Source organism: Pundamilia nyererei, unplaced genomic scaffold (assembly GCF_000239375.1).
Source record: "Pundamilia nyererei isolate P.nyererei 1_Seehausen unplaced genomic scaffold, PunNye1.0 scaffold00494, whole genome shotgun sequence".
Classification (NCBI taxonomy): Eukaryota; Metazoa; Chordata; class Actinopteri; order Cichliformes; family Cichlidae; genus Pundamilia; species Pundamilia nyererei.
The window spans coordinates 147,537-167,936 of record NW_005187895.1 but is presented as its reverse complement, the minus strand read 5'-3'; the positions used below and the strand labels follow the sequence as shown (position 1 = coordinate 167,936).

The 20,400-nt window shown below is 39.7% G+C and overlaps 1 protein-coding gene across 3 annotated transcripts in view; it reads left to right on the top strand.

Annotated features, from left to right (window-relative positions):
* crfa4 (cytokine receptor family, class I receptor 4) overlaps nucleotides 1-20,400 on the top strand; it is a 51,321-nt gene that overhangs the window by 11,672 nt on the left and 19,249 nt on the right. The window contains exons 1-2 of one of the 3 annotated variants that reach the window (XM_005754008.1): nucleotides 2,536-2,586; nucleotides 14,214-14,323. In XM_005754008.1, the coding sequence (XP_005754065.1) occupies nucleotides 2,546-2,586; nucleotides 14,214-14,323 (151 nt within the window). In that variant the 5' untranslated portion in view covers nucleotides 2,536-2,545. Of the gene's footprint in view, nucleotides 1-2,535; nucleotides 2,587-14,089; nucleotides 14,137-14,213; nucleotides 14,324-20,400 lie in introns of those variants that run through there. The other 2 variants (XM_005754010.1, XM_005754009.1) reach the window with 2 other exon arrangements.

Genomic DNA, 20,400 nt, shown 5'->3' with positions numbered 1-20,400 from the left:
CCCACACTACCACACTACCACCCACCTCCTTTGTTGGGCTTTTGTTGCTCTTTAAAATTCATCAAGCTTTTGAGCCTTTGTCAGGTTTGATAAACTGGATGGCACAGTGATACATAAACTTGTGCTCCCTTCTTTAAAGTCACTACACGTTTGTTTAGCCCATATTTTACTGCTTGTGTGTTTGGATGTAATTAGAAACTTAATTTTTAAAGGTCAGCGCCTCGCCTGTGGGGAGCGCAGCGCCGTGACGAAGCAGCAGCAGATGCAGTAGCCCTATTCTTTTAAAGTAGGAGATAAGGTTTAATTTAATGGCTTTTTGAATGTCTGCTGCAGCCCGTGACCACTTTTATAAGCTCACAATCACAGGTTTGCACAGACACAGCAGCATGGAAACATTTAATTGTTTTTTTGTGTTTTTTTGTGTCTCACTGGCTGCATACCTGCATGTCATCAGAATGAGAGGATGAGAAACACATAGCAACTTGCCACGCAAGGAGAGTTATCTTTTTCAGTCTTCATGACAATGCCAGGTCGGGGTCAGGTGACCGTGGAGTCAGCACTCCTTTGATCTTGTTTGGTCTTCAAAGCTTTGAGGCGTATTTGGGCTCATTATCCCAGTGCATTTTGAATCCTTCTTCACAGAGATGCAAACCAGAGGAATAACAGAGTCTATTTGACTTTAATCTTCCCACCAGCATGTTTCACTCTGCATTTGATCCCCTTAAGACTGGGTGAGTAATCGGGTCTTTAATTTCACTAACAATTTCTAATGAAACTGAAAGCGAGATAATCAGGATTAAAAAATATATATTCTTTTTTAACCACAAAGCTCTCAAAACTATCAAAATTAGCCTGCCAAAGACTCCAATCTTTCCCACTGGACAGCTTTGGAAAATGTGAAAAAGACATAAATTTTAGACTTTTAACTGTATTTTGATAGAAATTACAGCTTGTCCTGCTCACCCACAGTCATTCATACTACAGTAATAAAAGTAAGAGACAAACAAGCAAGCGACAGGAAAGTTCTGATTTATTGTAACAGGGATGTCTAGGCAGTGAGCTACAACAAGTCTTTCAATAATTTTTCACGTCTTACAATTTAAGCCCAAAGAGCCGCGCTGACACATTTATTTAATTTCCTACAGCAGCTTTTCATTATCAGATCGTAAAACTGAGGCATACTGTTGAAATTGCACTTGTTTTTCGACTGCCAAGATATCTCAGGGATTGCAGTTTAACTACTTTACACTGACAGAAAGGGGAGTTTCACCAGTTAGGATCAAAGTGCGCTGCATATGGATCCCAATGTAAAATGAGTTTGACATCCCTGATCTAGAAGAAAGTTTCTGTATGCAAACCTGTTACATACGGTTCTCCAGGAGTGGAGCATTGCCATAGGTGATGGTTGTCAACTTTTCACGGTGCTCCCTTTGTTTCTCCTGCTGCTACCTGAGTCTCTAGTTGTGCCCTACAGTAAAGGCCCCTTCAGAGTCAAAAACACCTGTTAGCCTGACCTTTTTATCCCCATCCACCTTCATTTTTCTTTAATTCATCATTCAAATTATACCTGAATTTCATGCAAATTCCCAGAAAGGATGTGTTTTTAAATGCATCAACCTTATTAAATTAAATAATTATTATGCCAAATAAAATGATGTTAAACTGAAGATAAAAATGTTCAGATAATTATAATTATGATCTTTACGATAAGCCAGCAGACCTCTTGTGTTATTATTCTCTTTCTCTTTATTGCCTCTGACTGGGATTTAGTCAAGTACAGTGAATATTAGTTGAGTGAATTATGTCAAAAGGAATTTTTTTCTCCATAGTTCACTGTGAAATGCCGGTTCATGATATTTAGCCTTGTTTTCCCTTTTGGGAAAACTTTCAGAGAAGCCCCTCGTCCTCAGAATCTGCTAATAGGTGCTCACTTTTTACTATTCACTGTTCTCTCTCTATTTATTTCCATCTTTACTAAGGTATGACAAAAAATAACTAAAGAAAGGAAATGATACCTGACTTCAGTGTGTATACATACACACACATGCGGAGCGTATATCTTTCTACACATCCCTGTAACACGTATAACCAGAGCAACAAATGAAGCAGTTTCATCCTACAAATTGAGCATAAAGTTCAGAATGTCAACAGAGTGACGCTCAACCTTAATCCTCTTCAGATCAGCTGATCTCAGTGCCTGCCCACATCAGCTGATTTCTCGTCAACACATCCCATTGGTAAATCTCACACAGGGAATACTATTCAAGCTGCTTTTGTCACAGTCCCATGGTTCTGTGCTGTTTGTCACTTTTGAATTCCCTTTTTGTTTAAGTAGTGCTTTGGACACGTTACATTTCAGTTTTTTTGTAGTATTTAGAGAAATTCTGATTCAGTGTTTAATTAATAAAATAATAGATAAAAGCTTATTAAATGATCTACAGCTGGGCTCTAACATCTTTGCCTGAGACAAATTGGGTATTAGGAAGAATTCAATGATGAGTGGACCAGCAGCTCCTTTAGTTTTTAGCACCTGCAGCCCGAGGGAATGACTGCTTTCACTGCCTGGGATCACACCGCTCAATATGTGTGAGTGCAAACAAGCAAAGTTACTTTAGAGGGCTGACTCACAGCTCTGCTCTGACCTGGTGTCCGGTTTCGTGCATGTGTTTCACTGCAGTTGTTTGTGCAGTATGAAGATTGCAGTGCTTGGAAATGGAAATATCAAGTTCGATTTGATAAGAAGGCAAAGACGGAGAGGAAGACGTGGCACATGCTCTTCTCTGATTTCCTCTTCCTATTTTGCTGCCATGCTGCTGATCACCTGTTTGCATATCGGTGCCTGCTCCACCTGCATTTACACCTGATGGTCTTAAATGACAGACTCTCAAGCTTTGTTCTTTACCTTGAAATGAGGCTTTACTCTGCAGGTATTTTGGGGTAGTTTAGGGGGAAAATGAATGCAGGTTTAGGGTTATAATAGTTAACCTTCAGATTTTTATATAAGTCACACTTATCTGCTCTCTTTCTGTGTCTGTAGCCCTGGTCCAGAGGAGAGAATATGTAGAAGTGCATAGAGGTTAACATGAATATGTCTCATTTAAGGTCATCTTTTCCTGTTCTTGTTGGCCGAGCTTCATGAAATTTGGCATAAAGTGTCCTTAAAAATGTAGGTGAGTGGAGAACAAAAGAATTATATACAGCAGATGGGCAGTATCTGAAAGTCATGTCCTCAAAAAACAGGAAAAAATCCAGCAAAGACCTGACGCAGGACCTGAGAGATGCATCTGGGTTTTGAGTTGATCATCTAGTATTCATTGAAGCCTTATCTGAAGTGGTCTCAGTGGAAGAGTGGCTGTCAAGGAGCCATTCTTAATGAAGGGAGACAGGGAGAAAAGGCTGAGGTATTAAAATTGAACAAGAACTGCACTGTAAATCAGTGGCAACAGGTCTGATGAAGTGATGAATTCAGATTTGAAGTTTTTTGGCGTAAATCATTGTCAGTATGTAGGGAGAAGTCCAGGAAAGAAGTACAGTGAGTGTCTACAGCCATCAGTAAAACACGGTGGAGGCTCTGTCATGGTTTGTGGTTAAACAAATGGTTGAATTAAGAACACAGAGATGTACCATCACATCTTGATTCAACCATTTGTTTACCATCTGATTAGGAATGGCTTCATTTTTTAGCATGACATGGATCCCAAACACTGCCAATGCAGTAAAATCATACCTGGATAGAAAAAGTCAAACTCTGTTTTGATTTTATATACATTATTTCCATGTATGCATGTATGTTTCAGTAAATCACAGGATCCATTTTTCTTGCTCAAGACTTTTTGCACAGTATCGTACTATATATATTGACATCACCATGGGAGTCTACAGAACCTAGAGTTTCACAGACTTCCATATTAAAATGTTCCACTTTTAAGGTAAATTGAACATGTTTACAGTCTGTTTTTTGTTTTTCTTGTTTTTACAATGTGAAATTCTTTTCAACAAATTTACAGGTTTTGCACTTTTATGAAAATCAATCGTTTTCTGTAATTCGGGGCACTTCAAATAGCAGGTTCAGTGCAGGTTCAGTTCAATAGCCATCCAATGGGTTTTGTCTCTGCTAATTGGCATTACTTAACTTATCTTCTCAACCATGTCTGTGCTGCTGGTTCCTTTTGGACCATGTCAACAATTAATATGACTTCAAATAGTGTGACCCATGTTATGAAACAAGCATTCCAGCAACAACACCTCCTGTTTGGCACTAACTTGTCGAACCACTATAATCGTGTTTCGCACCACCAGACATCTCTCACTCGCAGCTGCCCAGTTGTGATCTCATCACATCTGTTGAGATGTATGTTAATGTCAGAGGGTGAGCTAACGACTTAACTTCCTAAATTGATAAATAGTGTTTTGGTGTCTATTTTTTTACAACAGAACCAAGATAATCTGATTTCAATTCCCCCTGTCCAGGAAACTTTTTAAATGTATAACTGGATCATAAATACCACATGAGTGGTCATTAAACCAATCATGCGCAGAGCCTCCACATGCTCTTGCACTGAATTCCTCAGAAACATAATTAGATTTCATCTTTTAAGGTCAACAGCATGTTCTGGGGAAAATACACAATTATTTTTTCCTTAAATATGATAACAGTGGTCATATTATGCACTCGACTCCACAGTCCATGAGTTTGTCTCGTGTTGCAGAGTCTTTCCCTCAACTTACGAATAGTAAATTAACTATTAGATGTAGAGTGATTTCCTTCTCTCAGAGACACGTGTTTGTTTGTTTTACTACAATCCACATTCACGGCGTCTTACTCTCTAACTTTTAAGGCCTGTATCTATCACGCAGGGCGACTAACTCTGTCTCGTCTCCGCTAATTGGCATTACTTAACTTATCTTCTCAATCGTGTTTGCGCCATTGGTGCCTTTTGGAGCATTTTAATGCAATTACCCAACAATTAATATTGCCGGAGGAGCTGCAGATCAAACCACAAAGCTCCTGATTAGCCAAGGCCTAGAGATGGGAGCCTTAGCCATGCATTTTACAATTGTGATTTTAAAAAAACCCAACAAAAAAACCCCCAACACATTTAACCACCTGTGGCATTGATTTCCATTAAATAAGGCATACATGAAATACAGACAAAGCAATAATTTTTCATTTTCAGCAATGCTTTACTCTACAACATGCTACATAAAGTTCATAAAAAACTTTATGTAGCATCAAACATTAGCGTATTTAAATTTGGCCAATCCCCCGGTCAAGGACCCCATCAGGTTACTTCTGCCCAAAGTAACCTGATGCTTATAACAGAGATAGCACCTTTTATAGATGAACTTTAGCTGTAAGTGATTACGTGTTGCAACTGCAGTCTCCCATCAACAACTTAATTAATGTTTCCTACATAAGGCTGCTGAGTAGAAAATTATTATTATTGATAGTACTGAAAAGAAGAGACAGCGTAGTGACTGACATTGATTTTACCCAACGACAGCAGTTGAGTGACAGCTTTGCCAGGGATACAGCAAGACCACTTAGACAAACCTGCATTAGAGCCAGTGGGGAAGTGCCTTAGAACTGTACTGTTGAACTGTATTGTTTCTAACAGCCAGCAAAGGGGGAATTACCTGGTTTCAAAAAGAAGTCACATTGTGCAGAAGTTTCTCATGATTTATGCCTTATTTCCTGATAATGATGATGATCTATATTTGTTACACTTACATGTTTCAGTTCATCAAACAAATTTTAATTTTGGAAAAGATAAGCCAAGTATATATAAACTGTAGTTTTTAAACGATGATTTGATTTATTAACGGAGGAAAAAAAGCAATCTTAACGTATCTGTTTAAGGTCATGCCAAAGTCTCTCAATTGGATTTAAGTCCAGACCCACTCATGTGTTTTGGGTCATTGTGCTGCTGCATAACCCAACTGCACGATGGTCAGATGTAAACTCATTCAGGATTTTCTGATAGAAAGCAGAATTCATGGGTCAATCAATTACAGCAAGTCACCCTGAAGCAGCAAAGCAGCCCCAGACCATCACACTACCACCACCATGTTTGACTGTTGCAATGATGTTCTTTTTATGAAATGCTGCTAGTTTTATGCAGATGTAACGGGACTCAAACCGTCCAAAAACTTCAGATTTTGTTTCATCGCTCCACAGAATATTTTCCCAAACGTCTCGGGGATCATCAAAATTTTAGTGGCAAATGTGAGATGAGCCTTTGTGATAATTTTGGTCAGCATTGAACTCCAATACTGACTGATGTTTACTGGTAGGGTCGTCTCCATATCTTTGAAAAACATCAGGTTTTGCAGTGAATTTAGGGCCCAGATATCCAAGTTCTGTAATAGAGTTGGATATTCTCTAAGGGCACATTAGCAGTCAATGGCACATTGTAACTTATAATAATCTATTTTCACTTGAAACCGGTGTCTACTTTGAAGCACAAAGCAGCAGCATCAAAGAGCTTTTCTGTAGTTCAGGAGCATGAATGAAGAGCAGTGGACATTCCTCAGTTTGTGCAGGACCTCTAAGGCTAAACCCCAAACAGTGAGCCAGAAAAAGACCAGTTCAGAGAGTCACATGCATTGAGCTCATTTGGCACATTTCCCTCAGGCTTTTAGATGTTTTCTGCATGACAGGAAGCTGTAAGTTAGCTAATTGCTCAGCAGTAATAAGATGAAGATCGAAAGAAATCTGCTCTAGTCATAAAAAAAAAAGATCCATGTGACTGATTAGGTCACAGTGGATGTGAGGATTCTCTTTGCCGTCACGTTTTTTCATTGAAACTGAAATGATGCTTGTTTTTCAGTGGTAATTATAGCTCAAAAGAAAACCAAGCACAGAACAAAAAGATACAAGATGGTCACAGAGAGAAGTGATATAAACTCACCACAACAAGATAAAACAATTTCACAGAAACATAAAATAACCACAAATAGTTGTTAGAGGACACTTTGTAGCAACTACAAAAATGACCACAGATGAATTGAAAAACACACAAAGAGGCACAAAATGACTTCAGAAAAATGTGAAATAACCACAAGTAAGTGGAAGGAGACCACAGAGACACCAAATTACTCTAGAGGGATACATATCAGGCAAAAGGCGCAAAGGAGCTACAGAGAGACTCCCAGTGATATCAACTGACCACAACATGAAAATAAGATTAAAGAAACATTTTCAAAAAGACACTTGTTACGGTTCGGCGTTGGCAGTGTATTGTGTTAGGCGTTTTGTTTTGATTGATTATTTTTGTGGAAGTTGCACGCCGGTTGCCTAGGCCGGGGTGTAACAACACTGAATAGACATAAAATGACAGCACTGAAATACAAAATGACTATAAAAATGCCAAAGACACCGAGATACAAAAGAAAATTCAGTGATATATAAAACAACCACAATTAAATGGCAAAAGACCACAAAGAGTAAAAATTAAAGCAAACCAGCCACACAAAGTTGCAAAAGAGACACAAAATAACCGCAGAGAGACTTAAAGTGATATAAACTGACACAGCAATGCAAAAAATATTCTAGATTTTTTAAAAAGACACACAAGCGACACAAATAACTGCACAAAAATGCAAAACAATCACAAAAACTCATAAAGAAAAATGTTAACTGAAGTTCTAAGGAGGTGGTGTTTTTAAACCCTAGCCAGCAAACCAACTGAACTGCCTCAAAATAAAAACACAAAGAGCTTATTTTATCACAAGTGTTAGCCCTTTAAATCCCTAAATACAGAGCATGGGGTATGATAAACATAAACATAAAATCTGAAGTGCAGTCTGAAGCTTTTAAAACAAGTGTTTGGCTTTTTTTTTTAGGTCAGATGTTTGGTGAGGGACGCCGAAGGATTAGAAACCGAGACTTTTTTGTGCTTTTTGAGGTGGTTGCGCCTTGTGGCGTGTCAGGGTGAGCCGAGGCTGCCAGATAAAACCCAACAAGGCCTCGCAGTAATCCTGTGAGATCAAGGCGGGGATTATTCGCTGTGATTGTTGTCTTAGAGCTGGAGGATGGAGCTGAGCTGCTGCTATTGTTGCTGCTTGCATGTCAGTTCTGTCATCTTTGCCTTCATAAGACCAGACTTTAAAGGCCCTAAGCCCCCGTGTGGCTTCATTAATGTCACACAGGCTTCACGCAGTCATGATGAGGGAGGCTGACAGATTTATTTATACTGTTTTCTCCTGTTGTTTCATGTCTCCTGTTGCTAATGTAGGTTCATGCCCATACAGTTGTCAGCAACAGGACGGCCCAGAAATTCAGTCCAAGCTTAAAGCAATAATCAGCTACATGTAAGGGTCAGCTATGAGCAGTAAAAGAAAGGCAGAGGGAGGTGGATAACATGGAAAGAAGGAAGGCAAGCTTGAACGTGACAGGTAAAAGGATTTAAACAAAGTAATAAAAAGAAATAAGGAGATGGGGTGAAAGCAAATGAAGTAAAAGTACATAAGGGCAGATGAACAGGAGAAGTAAACAGTGTAAACAATATAGGTGTAAGAAGGAAGGTAAGAAAAAAACACAGAGAAAAGAAATGGATCCAAAAGATCAGAATAAAATTAGGGACACAAGGAAAAAGCAAAGAGCAAACTAAGATTAAAATATGGATATATGGTATGAAGGGAAAATATAAAGTAGGCATTAATGAAATGAGAAAAACACGATATGAAAAGAGCAAAAGGAGACATGGAGTGGAAATCTGGAACGTGTTTGGAAAATGAAGAAGAAAAAGATGACAAAGAAAAAAACTAAAGAAAGAAAAGTTAAAATGGATGAAAGACAAACAAGTAGTGGCAGAAGTAGTAGAGGTGATGGGACCTCAGACTCCTGGGTGAAAGCCTCATGTAGGCCTAATGCCACTGCATCCACCTGCTGAGGGGAACTTCGTGGTTTTTTCTACAATTTGCAAAGAGAAATAAACTTCACAGTCAGTGCAGGTAATCAGAAATTAAGAGGCTTGTAGTTGTTTGACAGGTAACTGTCACTTCTGAAATATTGTCGGTGGCCAGGCCAGGAACCACATTTAGACCCTGCAAAGTTCCCGAGCTCCTAGAAAAATCTGTTTATGGTCACTTTAGCTGATTCTAGGAAGCTGCAGCTGAGTAGTCCTCAATAGTTCCTGAGTGCCAAGAAAATCCAGCATTCATTCAGCTTATTAGTGACTTTAGACTACAAGCATTTGGTTTTCCTACTGAAGACCCTCATTCTCAATAGAAAGACATAGAAATGACAGAAAACGTTTATCTTCTTTTTGCCTCTCGATCACAGCACGTCTTGAGAATGACTTGTGTTTTTACCTCTGCAGAGAAAACCACCAAAACATATCAATAAGTCCACTCTCCTGATCCTTCGGCAGTGTGTGTAAATGTGCATCTATGACTTCTTGCACATGCTCAGTAGGCTCTGAGGAAACAGTTCAGTGGAGTAAGCTGATTAAAGTAATGAGCTTTGAGCAGACCCTCTAATATCTGATATCGTTGATGTTATCGAACACAGCAACCTAAAGGTCAGTGTCACGGCAACGATATGTTCTGATTTAAAAAATCATGTTTTGTGAGGGGACAGGTCTAAATACTGCAGCACTTTATTTCTAGAAACATCAAAGTCCCTCCAACAGTGTTTTAATCTTTTCATCCAGATGGTTTGACTAGTCTCTGGGGATTCTGGTGACAGTAAGTACTATTAAACCACTTTGTGGGTCGTGCAAACATTGCAGGGTAATTCACTTTTCGAAAGATAAATAAGATCTGATGTAAGCTGGAGCGAATGAGCATCAGCAGTTGTTAGAGTTACAGAGGAGAACAAAAGACAGCAACTTGGAAATCATCCACAATTTGAAAGTGAATTTACACCAAGTTTTTCTTTTTTTAATGTTCAGAAGATGTGTTTGTAATGCATCTTTAACTATTTGGAGTTATATTTAAGCCTAAGTTAAGAAGTCCGCTGACTTTAAGTCATGTAATATTGGCTGTGGGAAAATGAACCCATCAGACTGAGCCGTAAAAGAAGAAATTGTCAGTATCTTACCTTACACATGGGCAAAAATCCCTCAAATTTCAAAACAGTGCCAATATTTTAGACTCAATATCCAAAAATATGTCCAATATCTGTTCTGCGAAGGTTGTTTTGTCAGTTTAGTGGGTAGTCCAGCTTCAAATGCTAATTTGAAACAACCAATTTTGGATTTTACAGACCAAGGTCTAGTGCCCAGACTTTGACTTTATTTCTCTAAAAAATAAGTACAGCTACAAACAAAGTTACTAAGTCACCACTAACTAGTTCAGAGATCTGCAGTTTCTTGCTGGTTTTCACAGACAGCATAATATCAATCTGCATACATTTTCATTGCTATGCAGACGATACCCATCTTAACACACAAAAATTAGCTATTAAACTACAGGAATGTCTTAAAGACATAAGACTTGGAAGACTTCTAATTTCCTGTTTCTAAATTCAGGCACAGAAGTTTTTATACTCAGCCCTATAATCTTAGAAATATGGTATCCAACCAGATGCCTACTCTGGCTCCCAGTAACACTGTGAAGAATCTTAGAGTCATTTTTGACCAGAATATGTCCTTCACCTTTCATATTAAACAAATATGCACACTGAAGGATATACTCTTGCTTTCCATGATGCACTGACCATTTCTTCTTCGCTAAACTCTTGTCATTCTCTACGTTGTGTACACCACTCTGCAATTATTAGTTATTAGTAAAGGTTGGGCCTCTCTCCTCTAGTTTGCTTTTTCTCCAATCTCTCTTTGCTCACTTTCCTTTCCTCTCACCATATGGCTGCCCTTCTCTGAGCCTGCTTCTGCTGGGGCTTTCTTCATTTTAAAATTCAGTTCTTCTCTCATCGTAGCCAAGTGGTTGGTTGTAGGAGGTTGTGTGATTTGGGGATTTATTTCTAGGGTATTTACCTGACAATATAAAGTACTTTGAGATGAATTGCTGTGAATTGGCACTATAGAAATGAAAATGAATTCAACCAATTTGAATTACCAATTCCTCTTGTTTTCTGCCCTCTGGCTCCATGTACATGTTAGCACTGGGTCTGGGTCTGTCAGAAATGTTGATTCCATACAAGTTAGTTCACAGCCTCAGATCCTTCGGTGGGTCCTTCAAAATGTCACAATGCAGACATGGAAAAAAAATACGTGCCATGCTTAAGTAGCATACAGAGCCACCTTTAACAGCAACAGCTTGAAGTAATGATACAGAAGTCAAAATAAAATTATAGTAACATAGTAGTACAAGTACTATAATAATAGCTGGCAGATGCCTCTCTGCCAGGTCACACAGGTATAATTCAATTATAGTTGGTGATAACATATGGTCTGTTAGAGAAGGTGCTTCACTCCAAATGCTGTCATTTTTTCTGTAAAGCAAATTTACCTTGCCTATGGGTATAAATAAAGTTACCTTGACCTTGACCTTCACTCCTAACCACTATCTGCAGTAAGTGGTGCAGAGGGTGGTCAGGATTATCCACGGTGGATAACAGTTTGGTCAGTGACCTCCCCACCTCAACTTCAAAAGTTTTCAGTCTTCAATCAATCACAGAGCCAGCCTTCCTAATCAGTTTATTCAGTCAGTATGTGTCACCAGCTCCAATGCTGCTTCTCCAGCAGATCACAACAAAGTACACTGAGCTCACCACAACTGAGTGATAGAAAATCTCCAGCATTTTGCTGCACACATTGAAGGATCTCCAGAGGATACGGAGCTTTACAGCCTCATTTTGTATACATTTTGGTCCAACTGTTCAGCCTTATGTTAACATGCATGCCACAGTACTTGCACTCCTCCACCGCATTAACATCCTGATCACATTTATAAGCAGATGATTCCTCCTCGACCACTTCATGGTGCTCTCTTTCTCCTGCCCATCACTAATACGTCCAACTAATGCAGAATAGTCAGACTATTTCTGTGGGTAGTATACAAAGTGAACAGGAATGCAGACAGCATCACCTGTACTGCACATGACCAAATCAGAGTGAATTGTTTTCTGTATGACTTTAACAGTATCTCACTTTATTGTTGTCTGTATGTAATTTTTTATGCACAGCTTGCTTAAAGTTGCACCAGAAGAATCAGGTCCGGCTGAAGTATGGACTTTGGCTGAGCCGTTACAACACCTCGAGTCATTTTTTTTCAGCCATTCTGTTGGAGATTTGCTGCTGTTCTTGGGTTTATTGTCCTGTTCCATGACCAAGTTTTCAAGCTTTAGCTGGTGGTCCTTACAGATGTCCTTACATCTGACTCTAAAACAGTTTGGTATATAGATGAGTTTATGGTCAGTTCAGTGACTGCAAGGTGTCCTGTGTTTGCTTTTCTCCAAAAGCGGTGCTGTGTGAACAAACATCTCCATTTTGGTCTTGTCTCTCCAAAATATATTGCTAAAGAAGTGTTGTGATTTGTTCAGATGCAACTTTGTGAACCTAAACCATGCTACCCTGTTCTTTTTAGATAGAAGAGGTTTTATCCTGAAAACTCTTCCAAACAAGTGATGCTTGTTTAGTCTTTTTTAATTGTTCTGTCATCGACTTAAACATTTCCCATCCCAGCTGAGGCCTGTAGAGTCTGAGTTGGGTTTTTGGCTTTTCTCTGTGCATTTCACATTCGGATATTGGGCTTATGTTACGGGGTGCCGAGGCAGGCCGTGTGGATTAATAACGGACCCAAGATGCAGACTGCTTAAGTGGAGGGTGAGCTTTATTGACAACAGGTGAAGTACAACAAAAAAGGGTGGCGAGAAACAGAACGGTAAAAACTCTAAACTGGGAAAACTAAAACTAAACACAAAGCCAGAACACGAACGAGGGTGCCTTGCAGGGAGAATGACCAGGAAGCCGGAGGAATAAACACAGAATGACGGAGGTTGAATAACGCAGACGAACCAGCAACTAACAGAGGCAGACACGAGGTTAAAATACACAGAAGGATAACGAGGGGATGAGACACAAAAGGAGGGCACAGCTGGGAGTAATCCGACCTGACGAGACAGGGGAAAAGTAAACTGAACACACTGAGAACAGACACGGACCTTCAAAGTAAAACAGGAAACACATACACGTAATGACATAACACACCAACTTAACACAGACTGGGGGACACCGAACATAGGAACATGAACCATGAAACAGAGAAGTACAAACACCCAAGGTAACCAAAACCACAGAATAATAATAAACTAAACAAAAACACGGAGTCACAGACTCCGGACCATGACAGCTTAATTTGCTGGCATGTCTTCTCCTGGGAATCTTGTGGCATTGTGTTACCAAACAGCTAAATGCTACACATTAGCAAATGGCTAAAGCATCTGCTTTTACAGTTAGTCACTGCATAGAATGCTAAAAAGGAAAGAGTAAAGGCAATTACTTGCATTTATAATGATTAAAAAGGGACAATTTTTCTTATAAATTCCATTTAAAAATATGTGGATTAAAAAGTTAATTCTATGATTACTGAGTATTTTGTGTGCTGTGTTACATTTCATTCAGTTAAATGGTCAAAAAAATAGATGAGGGCATCCTTTTTGGATAATTTAATGAGCAAAACCTGTCTGTTTGCTATTTAGTTTTAAATTTTTATTACAAGTCCATTTCAGTTAAATTCATTTAATTATTATCACATTCCAGTTTGGGCATTCATGGACTTCCATACCAATGGACAGTGTTTTTCTCTGTTGTTTTATTGTTGTGTAACATACACCAAGGCAGATTTTGTTTTCTGCTCCTTCTGCAAACACGTGGAAGATTGTCAACACTGGGAGGTAAACAGATAAATCTAAATTAGCTTTTTCTCCTATACGTTTATTAATTCATTGGAAGAAGTTGTAATTTTAGGAATGCATGAAGTTTTTAATGGGAATCTGGTGAGGCGGCGGTGTTGTTCAGGACTGATTTGATGGGAGAAAGGAGGAAGTGAGGGGGGTTTCATCCCTTGTGATGTGTCTCATGACTGGAGGAGGCAAAGCTGTTGTGTTTGGACTTGAGGAGCTGCAGGGTGAACCCACTGATGCCCCTTAAAATTGAACATGTGACTCTTAGACAAGTGGACACTTAGATAGACTTCACTGTTATCAGATGGAAACTAAACTTTCTCACAGTAAGTGCATTAGGAGCATTAGCTGTTTAGTGGGTCTTTTCCCCAGCTCATATTTGAATGTTTATTTGTGTTGATAGGTTAACAGAAGGCTCTGAGATGTTGTGGCTGCTGCTCTGTCTGCTTCCTCCCGTGAGTTACGGCAGGATCGTCGCCCAGAACAACGCTCACACCGAAAGACACAACCATGGTGAGTCTGAGAGCAAATGATTTACAAATGATTTACAAAGTATTTATTTATTGCCCAGGTTTTCTCTTTTTTCAAAACTGTTTGCTCATCTGTGCTGATGTCACACCAGATGGTCCCTCTCCTCTTTAGCCTGGAGGCCACAGGATACATGAACTTCAAAAAGTGTCTCAGACTCTGATTGGTCAGACCCGCACCACTTGGCCTCAGGCCATCTTAAACGAGCTCAGACTCATTGAAGAAGATGTTTTTGGATCCATCTTTTTCCTTACTCGGTAGAGTTTTAACTTAATGAGCTGTGTTTGCTGACAGTTTTGCCTTTAGAGGTGTTCCTGAGTTCATGCAGCAATCTCCACCACAGAATCAGCTCTGTTTTTAAGGCAGCGCTGCCGTAGGGGCCTGAACTCCACCAACATTTCTGCAGGCTCGTGTTTTCTTTACAGAGATTTTACAGACTTTCTGAATCTTTTAATTACATTATCCTTCCTTATATTTACTTTTGAAAAGCACTGTCATTATTTTGGGAGGAATTTTGTTCTACTGTCTTGTCTGTTTGCAGTCAGAGAGCACAGCTATCCCTAAAGGGCAATGGCTGTACTAAAGCTTTGATCTTTATTATGTTTTTTTTACAGTATGATGATGCCAGCCTCTTATTGCATCATCGTGACATTGCAGGGAATCATATTGAAAAAATACAAAGTGTGTTGTACAGTTGTCTTTATGTCCTTTCATATGATATATTACTTAATATGGTTTCTTGAAACAATTTTTCAAGGTCAACTTTTATCTTGAGCGCTAACGATGAAGGACACGGTGAAATACTTAACCAACCTAGCTTCTCGTGTCAGCAAAGGTCTATTATGCTGTTGTTTGAAGTTTGAAGATGATCGGTAAAAAATTGTGGGTAATATAAACTTTTTACAGATTTTCATATTTGGTGTGATCTTGATCCAGTTTTCACCTAAATGAGATCAGTTCAAGCTGTTATTGGTACCTATCATCACACAATTTGAAAATGATATCTTGAAAACTGTGGAGCCTAGACGGGTAGCAAGCAGACAACCAGACAGAACCGATAACATATTCCCTCCCTTTGGGGAGGGAATAACTGTTAACAGGGCAGTCCATCAGCTTTGTTCAAGATTACTGAGTTCATGTCTTTAAACAATTTAAATCACACAGAGAGTCCCGTAATGGGCACTTTCAATCAGCTTGATAAGTTTCCAGTTAATTTTTTGCGGTAACCTTCACATCAGTGTGAACATTTAAAAATAAACTCAGAACAGCAGCAGCTTTGTCTGCCGGGATCAGCTTCAGACGGCTGCCAGCTGAGTTTGACAATTTCCTTCCGCTCAGATGGACATGTCGGCAGCTCATCGATACCTCAGCTGGAGAGGCAGGATGACTCACAAACCTGATGGCTGCTCATGTTTCAGAGCATCACACGGGTTTATCTCTAGGCCTGCACAAACACGCTTTGTCTGTGTCTTTCTGATCTGATTTTTGAGTGATGTTTAGGTGAGAATTCATGATTGTGTTTGAAGATACGCACAGCACAATAAGAGATTATCTCATGGCCGCAATTTGAGTTACAAAATTGTGCTTCAGCTTTTATAATGTGTTGAATAACTTACTTTTCATTGAGGAAGAAGAGATATCCTTCCAAGGCTACACTGAGTGAATAATTCAACACTGCAATTCAAGTATGTATGCCCTGGTGTATTTATCGAAAACAAAATGCCTTAGGAGACAAAAAGACAAAAGACGGCAGCAAACGAAAACTTCAGTTCTGTGGAACAAACCAGCTCAGCTCAAATAATTACATTTCCATGTCTTGGCTTTTTCTTTATTGGCTTTTTGGAGGGAGAAGTGTTCATATATGGATGAGAGGGTGCAGTGTTATCAGCAGCAAAACACTTTTTAGCCACGCGTGTAACCGGTCTAAGTTACACAAGCCTAGAGACCTGTCAGCGATACCTCAGGAACCATCAACTGCAGTCTCTCACAGCCAATCACAGCTGTTTCCAAAGGCACTTGACAGCAGTGATGTACTGCAGATAACGTAACCCATAGGTCATGACGTGTCACTGCTATGCCCTGTGGGTAACCTTTATAGTTGAGGCTTGGGTTTTCATTGACTACTTATCTTCAACCCTTGAGTTCTCATTTATCTTCAGCACAAGTTTCTGTGTGTGTTTTTATGACATTAATTACTCTCATTAATTAATCTCATCCTTCAGTTTAAAGTTCATTCTTGTCCCTGTTGTTCCCTGACTTCCTGTTTTGATATTGGTTTTCCTGTCTGTTTGTTCTTCATGGTGTTGTTTTACTTCTCTCCTCTTCTCTGATTGTCCTGATTATGTTCAGCTGCATCTTGTCAACCATTACCTGATTACCCTGTGTGTCTATAAATAATGCTGGCTTCCCTTTGTCCTCCCTTGTGCTTTTGAAGCTTTTGGATTCTGCTTGCCTCTTCAAGCTATTAAAATTTTGTTTGGATCCATTAAAAGGTCTATTAAAAGGTCCATTGTCAATTCGTTTCATGAGTCTGCATTTGGGTCCTCAGTCTCTGAGTCATGATAGTCAACGGGGTTACCTAGGCAACTGGAATGTCCACTAGTGACCAACTGTCTACAAGGGGATGTTTACAGAAGAAACCACACAGCGCTGTCTTCTTCCATGCTTCTCTTTTGATACTGTGTGCATAGATTTTAAAAAAGCCCTACACTGCACACTTGCTGGATGGACTCCCCGTACCAGCACAGCAAGACACATTATTTGTTAGATAATTCCACTTAAAATGCTCCAAAAAGCACTAATAGCACAAACACAATCCAAAGGTCCAGTTCAGTAAATGCAATTACTCCAATTACTCCCCTCCCGTCCCACACACAAACACTGTTTTTATGAATGTGGAAATTATGCATATGGAGAGCAAAGCCTTATATTTTTTTATATCGCGCTGTAAATGAGTTCATTTTTGCTGTAAAGCTGGTCAATTTAATGTGGGAGTCTTTGGGGATTGAGTCACATCTGGAGCCAGCCTCGAGTGACCATTAAGCACAGGTTTCACTTTTCAGTCCTGCACACTGGTGCTTGGTGACAACAGCTAATTTGCAGCCTTTATCTTAAGTCCCCTGCAGAGATTTTCTCTTGCTCCCTCTCAGTGACTGTACCTGCTCTGAACCGCAGACTTGGTCATTTTCAGTAACAGGAGTGGCTTGCTTCAATCAGAATCAAGTAATATGGCAAGTTGCGAACTTTAAGTTTAATTTTGAACTCTTGCTGTACGACTCACATGCTTTCTCTTGTCATTTAGCTCACTGATAAATATCCTGACATTTTCCTTCAGAAATCACAGGCTTAGTTGACTGACTCCTGGCTCAGAAACAGCAGTATAGGTTCACGCAGGAAGTGTTTATCGACATTTTGTTTTCTGCACAACTAATATCCCAGGAAGCTTACGAGTAAACCTTTTTATATTCTCTCTTTTTTATGACATATGGCTGAAATCTTATTCTCCCTTTCAAACTTTAGCTGTGAAACACTTCTGACCCTGCAGTGTTGTCAGCCTTCTGTGATTTGTCTGGCTTTGTTCTACTCGGTTGGCTGTTTGTGCATTTGACAATGAAAACGGTTTTTAAAAATGTCAGAACAAATTAGTTTGATGTCTTCAGTCTGTGTGTGTGTGTGTGTGTGTGTGTGTGTGTGTGTGTGTGTGTGTGTGTGTGTGTGTGTGTAACTGGCATTCAATAAATCAGTGTGGCTGGACATGGTATTTGCTTTATTTCATATCCAGATGTCTGCTTTTGTTTTGACATTTACGGGAGGCTCAGCCATTAGTTCGTTCCCAAAATGCTAAAAAGCTGCGACTGCCTGTGCCAGACAGCAGGACCTGCTTCTGATCAACAGCAGGAGCATCTTTTTATGTTTATGTTTGTCATTGAGTTTTGCATCATTTCACCAAGAATTACAATCTGGAAAAAATAGATGGTTTTTATATATAGACATCTGTTTCAAAAATGTTAAAAGTCATATGGCACAGCGAGAAGAAAAAAAATACAAATATATATATATATATATGTGTGTGTATATATGTATGTGTGTGTGTGTGTGTGTGTGTGTGTGTATGTATATATATGTGTATGTATATGTGGGCAATCCAATGGTTGCCAGTTTGAGTCCCAGTTCAGATGCTGTTGTGTCCTGTAAAAATAAGCACTATAAGCAGTACTGTGCAAAAGCCTTGACCAATAATTTCTTTATAAATTGCTAGGGAAATGGAGCATTTGAGATCATAGTATGAACCATCAGGAAAAGAAAATTCATCGAAGAATTTATATTTCTTTCAACCCTCCTACACTCCGTGCACAGATGTCTGAGGGATCTTCTAGAAATGGCCATGCTATTTTTGCAGGGAAGTGATCGGTCAACAGGAGGTGATTTTCTACCTGTTGATCTCTAATCTGGAGCATAACCTCCTCCAGAGCAGATCAGGTCTGCAGCATAAGTTACCATGGAGATGCACCCAGTAAGGTGTGAACTGCCTTTGTAACGCTGAAAAAACCCGGGATTAACCTTGAAGTTACCTGGATAAACCCAAATCCTGCTTCGTAGCGCAGACCTCAGGTCATCACGTCTCTGATGCACTTTGCTTTGAATCATTTCAGGAGAGAATATAGTCTGTTCTGTTATTTTGAAAATTGACTTGATGCTCTCTGGTAATACTTTGTCTGACTTCCTGACCTCCTTCTCTGCTCTGTGCAGATTGAGAGGGCTTGAAGGTTTACATCAAAAATAAATTTAGCACTTGTTTTTAACGACACTGGTGCAGAGCCAGTTCTGGTACACTTCAATAATCATGTTATATTCTGGTTGTGTCATGTAAATACAAGGCTGGTCCTTTGAAATCTCTTCATATCTTCATATATTAAACTAGGTCACTCTAAGAATTGCCTTCTTTCTTTTCTCTCCTTCTGTTGGTGCAATTAAAGCCGGATATCATTCTTTGTGAAAAATTAAATTGCAAGCACTGCTGTTCATCTGCAGGTAGAAATTTGTCCAGCATTATTGGTGCCCAGCGTGCGTTCCTTAGCTGATTTATTTCTGAGAAGTGTTGGTTTTTCATGAGAAAGTCCCTGCAGCGTGGCTCCCTGAGCTTCTTACAGCAAACACAAGGCCTTTGTTTCCCTGCTGCTCGCAGACTGAAGCGCCACGAATTCTCAGATGGATTACTGCTCGCTTCCCACAGCGTCATCTCAACGGGCAAGCAGTATTTCATTACATTAATCACCACACTGAGGCCCTGCTTTAACATGATAACACAGACATGAGGTGTGCCTGATTTTGCTGCTCTGAAGCAGTTGGTCATGGATAACTGTTCCAGATTCACACGTCGGGTACACAGTAACAATTGCTGACTTGTTTATGCAGCGTCTGTCTGGATACAGGTGAAGCTTAAAAGTTAGGGGTGTAGTCGCTGTGTTTCAGAGGTGGATGGAGGCACAGGTGGCTGTAGCTGCTCTGTCTGCAAGAATCAAATTCAGTAACTGAAGTGTTTGTGCTGTTGGCAGGGGCATGCCTAGAGGGAGCCCCTGTAGTGCCCCCCCACCAATGTCATTGGAACAGAGTACTATTAATCTTATATTGCCCAACACCAGAGCAGTTGGAGTGTAACTGAGTACATTTACTCGAGTACTAGTTTGATGTACTTGTATTTAATTTACGGACTTTTTCGTTATGCTGCTTAACAGTCCTTTGCTTTTACTCCATTATACTTTCACAAATTTCTAGCACCTATCATTAATTCAGGTGTGCAGAGCTTTCTAATTTTTTTGTTTGATACAAATATTTTCTTAAAAATGATTAAGCATCAGCATCTTATTATTCTGAAGATTCTGCACCATCGAGAGCGTCCTGACGGCAAACATCTGCACCTGGTTTGGGAACAGCACCAAGCAGGACAGACGAGATCTGCAAAGAGTGGTGCGCTCGGCCGAACGCATCATTCAATCAGAGCTCCCTGACCTGCTGTCCATCTACACCAAGCGGTGCAAGTCCAAAGCTAGGAAGATTATGAT